At 39.7% G+C, this 6,591-nt stretch overlaps 1 protein-coding gene across 1 annotated transcript in view; it reads left to right on the top strand.

Moving 5' to 3' along the window:
* Positions 1 to 6,591, top strand: part of TAOK1 (TAO kinase 1) — a 94,449-nt gene that overhangs the window by 40,455 nt on the left and 47,403 nt on the right. The window contains exon 7 of the mRNA XM_008566343.1: positions 435 to 526. Coding sequence (XP_008564565.1) covers positions 435 to 526 — 92 coding nt within the window. The remainder of the gene's footprint in view (positions 1 to 434; positions 527 to 6,591) is intronic.

Genomic DNA, 6,591 nt, shown 5'->3' with positions numbered 1-6,591 from the left:
CCCCCCTTTTTTTTTTTTGCCAAATTTTTTTCCCCCAACCTTTAATGCCCTTAATTCCCATTTAAAAAATTTTTTTTTTTTTTTTTTTTTTTTTTTGTCTTTTTCCGTGTCCGGCAACGGATCGCAACCCTCAGTGTTGCCCCCGTACCGGACCGGGACCGGCAACGGGATCGCAACCCTCAGTGTTGTCCCCGCGCCTCGCTCAGCCAGTGAGCGGGAACCGGTCTGTATGTGGGATCCGAACCCTCGGCGGGAGCGCCGCCGCGCTTCTCAAGCGGCGCACTAGCGCAGTGCGCCACCGGGCCGGCCCAAAATTCTTATGTCCAAATATATTAGCTGGAATTCAGACTAGTATGTTCTGCATGTAAATAGTCATTATGTTCTCAAAGAATATTATTCATTTTTTTACTTGACATTAACATTTTATGTTTTAGGATGGCCCCAGAAGTAATTTTAGCCATGGATGAAGGACAATATGATGGCAAAGTAGATGTATGGTCTCTTGGAATAACATGTATTGAACTAGGTAAGCATTGTTCTTCATTACTGTGGATTGCGTTTTGATCAATATTTTACCTCAGTTTGTGTTCTAAGTTATAGATTTTTATTTCATATGTGAAATCCTAAGGGAAGCAATTAATCTGGTATTTTTTGGTTATCTGGTAATTTTTTTTTTTTTAATCTGGTAATTTTTTTTTTTTCCCGTGTCCGGCAATGGATCGCAACCCTCAGTGTCGCCCCCCCCGTACCGGACCGGGACCGGCAACGGGATCGCAACCCTCAGCGTTGCCCCCGCACCTCGCTCAGCCAGTGAGCGGGAACCGGTCTGTATGTGGGATCTGAACCCTCGGGCGGGAGCGCCACCGCGCTTCCCAAGCGGCGCACTATCCAGTGCGTCACCGGGCCGGCCCATATCTGGTAATTTTTATATATGTTAGGTTAGGTATATTTGCTCTGTTAAATTAGGCCTAAAATAATTATCCACTGTGTCTTTAGTTAAATTTTAGGTATCTTTATCATATGGCAAAAAGATTTAGAGTAGCACAGTCCCATAGAATGAGTATTTGTTAAGCACCTAGGATGTATCTGCGATTACCAGATTTACTATCTATAAAAGGTTTCTAAAGCATTCATGAATTACTTTCCTCTACCTAGGGTAGTTATTACTTTGAGTTGGTGTGAAAGTGAGATGTCAGGCTGCATTCCATATTGTAACAGTTGATTTTTTTTTTTTTTTTTTTTTTAATAGATGGTAAGGCAGTCTTTACTCAAGGGGGGCTATGGCAATAGGTATATGGCATCTTGCAGTGGGGGAGAGAGTCTGAACCCAATTCCCTACAGCAGTTTGATTTTATGCCCACATTTTGTTCTGTTGCTTATAAGCAGAACTATGCTAAAAGCAGTGGATCATCATAACTTAATAACATTCCCACTGTAAGTGAGCCAGGTGGGTAAGTGAACTGTCACTATAATTGAAGATGATTACCATCTTCTTGCATTGGATTCCCTAAGCTTCTCCTCACTAGCACAATATCCTTTCTTTTTTTTTTTTCTCCTTATAAGAATTTTCCAGCGGGCGTGGTAGCACTTTCCCGTACTCGTGAAGCTAAGGCTGGAGGATTATGTGAGCCCCAGAGTTTTGGGCTGTAGTGTGCTATGCCAGTCAGGTGTCTACACTTAGATTGGCATCAGTGTGGTGACCTCCCAGGAATGGGGGACCAACAATTTGCCTAAGGAGGGGAGAACTGGTCCAGGTTAGAAATGGAGCAGGTCAAAACTCCCGTGCTGATAAGCAGTGGGATTGTATCTGGGAATAGCCACTGCACTCCAGCCTAGGCAACATAGTGAGACCCTGACTCCAAGAAAAAAAAACAAACAAACAATATTTCACTAAACTTTATGTAAATTGAGAAATATTGGGAGTATTTAATTGAACCATTCTAAAAGGAGTGACCAAGAATTAAAATAACACATTAAGAGTAAAATCCATGTGTAATTTTGATTAATCATTATCTACCTGGGTTTGTCCGTAATTTTCTGAAACAAGTAGATAAGGAAATTGAGGTAAAATAAAGGTAAAATCTTGCTTGTTGTTACATAGTAGATGAACATTATAATTTCCATTACAACCATATGGATTCTATCTCGCAGTCTAGTTTTTTCCCCCAAAATAATATAATATTTAAATATTTTTGCTTTTGTTGCAATTCCTACGGTAACCATTTCCTTCAAGCTCTATGTCATCTTGTTTATTTTGTAGTTTAACAGCATCAGCAAACAGAGATTTGGAGATTACCATAAATGTCATTCTTTCGGCGATCTCTTGGTCTCAATTTGAGGTCTGCAAAATATTGGTTCAAGTTGAAAGTACCTAATGTTTTACTCTTGATTCTTCTCCCTACCTGTAGATCCTAATTAATTTCTTAAAAAGGTTGGATATAAATAAAGAGAATCTGGGTAATGTACTCCTTACCCATGGGGTGCTTTTACATGCTAATGCACACATATGCTCTTTGGTGATGGTGAAATTGCATTAATGGTGCTATTAGATATCATTGATTTATCTTAAGATTTATTTGATTAGAAAGTATTTGTTGGGGCCGAGCCCGTGACGCACTGGGGAGAGTGCAGCGCTGGGAGCGAAGCGACACTTCTGCCATGGGTTCGGATCCTATATAGGAATGGCCAGTGTGCTCACTGGCTGAGTGCGGTGTGGGCGACAACACACCAAGGGTTGCGATCCCCTTACTGGTCACGAAAAAGACAAAAAAAAAAAAAAAAAGAAAGTATTTGTTGGGGCCGAGCCCGTGACACACTGGGGAGAGCGCAGCGCTGGGAGCGAAGCGACACTTCTGCCATTGGTTCGGATCCTATATAGGAATGGCCAGTGCGCTCACTGGCTGAGTGCGGTTGGGGCGACAACCCACCAAGGGTTGCGATCCCCTTACTGGTCACGAAAAAGACAAAAAAAAAAAAAAAAAGAAAGTATTTGTTGGCTTGTTGTAGTGTAATTAGGATGAAATCTGTCTAAACTCTGCAGTTTGTGGAGAAAAAGGAACTCTCATACACTGTTGGTAGGACTGCAAAATGGTGCAGCCTTTATGGAAGATAGTATGGAGGTTCCTCAAACAATTACAGATAGACCTCCCATATGACCCAGCTATTCCACTGCTGGGAATATACCCAGATGAATGGAAGTCATCATTCTGAAGGGATACCTGTACTCCAGTGTTTATTGCAGCACTGTTTACAGTAGCCAAGAGTTGAAACCAGCCCAAATGTCCATCATCAGATGAGTGGATAAGGAAACTGTGGTATATCTATGCAATGGAATTCTACTCTGCTATAAAAAAGAATGAAATACTACCACTTGCAATAATGTGGATGGACTTAGAGAAAATTATATTAAGTGAAACAAGTCAGGCACAGAAAGAGAAATACCACATGTTCTCACTTATTTGTGGGAGCTAAAAATAAATAAATAAATAAACACACAAACAAATAAAGGGGGGGTGAAGACAAAAAATAATAATAATAAACTCTGCAGTTTTCATGAAATGGCTTCTTATTTTTCCCAGGGTATCTACTTCTTTCTATCCTAGTTCATAAAATATAGTTCATACACAATGGGAGTTTTTATGCTTATAATAAAGCAACTTTAGGAGATGCAACTGCCTTTAGATAATTTTTTTTTAATACATATGTGTGGGGTACAACGTTGATTTACAGTAATTGTATACAATGTGTGGTGGTTAGATCAGTATAGTTAGCTTATCCCTTAGATAATTTTAAATGTTTGAAACACTTGAATCAATTTTTAGAGTTTTAGGCATAAATTTGGCATCTTGACCTTTATAAACAGTTTTTCATAATAAATTAAAAAATTTTTAGTTACAAATGTTTTGAATTATAAAGTGTTAAGTCAGGAACTATGTTTTAAGCCTGATTCTGGTTCCAGGGGAAAGATTTAGAGTAGCACAGGCCAATAACATTTTCTGCAGTGATGGAAATGTTCTGTATCTGTATGGCTTTTCAGCACTTGAAATGTGGCTAGTGTAACTGAGGAACTGAATTTTTTATTTTATTTTATTTAAATATGTTTGCATTTAAATAGTCACATGTGGCTATTAGCCTGTTAAATAATACAGGTCTAGAGGCATGATTTTCAATGCAAACTATATTCAGTCTTGCAAGATACATCTAAGATCCTTTTTACTTTGGTTAAGGATGATGAGTTAAAGCAGATTATTTTCTTACAGCGTAGGTGTATTAGTCCTTTTCTGTTGCTTATAACAAAATATCTAGAACTGGGTAATTTGTAAGAAAATGAAATTTATTTATTTTTATTATTTATAGTGTTAGAGGCTGGGAAGTCCAAAGTCCAGGGAACAGATCTGGTAAAGGCCTTGTTGGCGGTGACAGTGACACAGGGGTCTCATATGGCAGAGCAGAGAGAGAGATAGCTCCTCATGTACTCTCCTTTTAAATTCCTCCAAACCATGCCCATGACAATCATTAAACTATCAGATGAATTAATCCATGAACTTGGGCATGGTCTTCACAATCTAATCACCTCTTCAAGGCCCCACCTTTCATTGATCATAATAGGTTTTCCCACCCTCAACAGTTACAGTGGGGATTAGCTTCAATGTGTTTGGGAGGGACATTTAGTCCACTGCATTGCATAAGAGAAAAAACTTAAATCAATTATATTAACCTTGGTTTTGATAAAGATAGTCGTGAATAAATACAAGCATACTTCAAAAGTTCATGAGAAATTAAATTAAAAGATAATACAAATCTTTCCATGAAATTTTTGAAGACCCCTGTATGACTCTCATACTTTGGTGTCACAAAGGTTGAAATAACTTGGTTGTATCTTATGATCAAGAGATCTTGAATTGCAGGATTTTTCATGAGTGGGTTTATGTGTTTGTTTACAGTAATCTGATGAAGAAGATCCCTAGTTTGTTATTTTCCAACCTGTGTGCATGATTGTACAATCACCTTTATAAAAATAGAATTTATCATTTTTTTCCAATTATATAAATATATGTTAAGGGTATAAAATTACAGAAATACAAAAGGAATTAAGGGCCGGCTCAGTGGTGCACTGCTACGGTGCGCCGCTTGGGAGCGCGGTGGCGCTCCCGCCGAGGGTTCGGATCCCACATACAGACCGGTTCCCGCTCACTGGCTGAGCGAGGTGCGGGCGCGACACCAAGGGTTGCGATCCCGTTGCCGGTCTGGTCCAGTACGGGCGCAACACTGAGGGTTGCGATCCGTTGCCGGACACGAAAAAAGACAAAAAGCAAAAGGAATTAAAAAAATAAATTGGGCCGGCCCGGTGGCGCACTGGAGAGTGCGCCGCTTGGGAGTGCGGCGGCGCTCCCGCCGAGGGTTCGGATTCCATGTGGAGACCGGTTCCCACTCACTGGCTGAGCGTGGCGCGGGTGCAACACCGAGGGTTGCGATCCCGTTGCCGGTCCCCGGTACGGGCGCGACACCGAGGGTTGCGATCCCGTTACCGGTCAGTAAAAAAGACAAAAAGGAAAAAAAAAAAAAAAGAAAAGAAATTAACCATAGTTCTAATATCTAAACGTAACCATTGTTAGCATTTTAGGTGAATTTTCTTTCAATTTTTTGTTTTAATGTAATTCTTCATGGTGCTGCTTTAATCAGCTGTTGTTAACATAAAACCAGCTTGACTCTGTGCTTTTTTTTTCTTTCAGTTTTCTTTATCATCGCTAATGTGTTGCCATTTACTAGCTGGGTAATTTTGGGCACCTTAACCTACCTCATAGGATTTTCACAAAGTTTAATTGATACACAAGAACTCCTTAGAACATACCCTGGCACATAGTAAGCATTGATAAATATTAGTTATTATCATTTTGTCCCATTTGTGCATGATGTAGTCTCAGGTACTGTACAGTCTTTCTTACATACTAAATTTAAAGATGATATAAATAAACCTAACTTACTGAGAGTCTCCCTCAAATAAAAACAGCACTCTAACACAAGGGGGAAAAGGGGACAAAAAACTTCTCCCTTGTGTCTTAACCTGGGGTGTATATACAGTATGTACCTTCTATAGAGAGCCAGAGTGAATGGAAACTTGATTAAGTCTATTGTCAGCACTAGTTCTCAAACAAACACGAAGTCATTTTTCGCATTGATAGATATGGCCAGAAAGGAAAATGGTAAAATTTGAACTCATTTACCTCACCTTTCATTATTCTCATAGAATAAGAATACATAATTTCATTCTTTCTCTGGAATTTTTTTCCACTGGGCATTGTTTTCTGAGATTTACTTTCCAGACCTTCCAGTTATTCTATCTCAGTTTCATCTCATTTCCTCTTTGGCATTAATTTTACAGAAGCAATCCACATTTAGAAACATATGCACAAGGTAATAAGGAGTGGGATCTCTGTAACTTTTTAAGAAATAAATTTTGTTTAAGACAAAGTTTAGTAGTAGCTTATAAGAATTTGAGATAAGGGGCCGGCCCGGTGGCGCACTGCTACAGTGCGCCGCTTGGGAGCGTGGTGGCGCTTCCGCCGAGGGTTCGGATCCCACATACAGACC

This window comes from Galeopterus variegatus, unplaced genomic scaffold, assembly GCF_000696425.1.
Source record: "Galeopterus variegatus unplaced genomic scaffold, G_variegatus-3.0.2 Scaffold236, whole genome shotgun sequence".
NCBI classification, from domain to species: domain Eukaryota; kingdom Metazoa; phylum Chordata; class Mammalia; order Dermoptera; family Cynocephalidae; genus Galeopterus; species Galeopterus variegatus.
The sequence above is the reverse complement of the archived record's forward strand: the minus strand, read 5'-3'. Positions and strand labels throughout refer to the sequence as shown.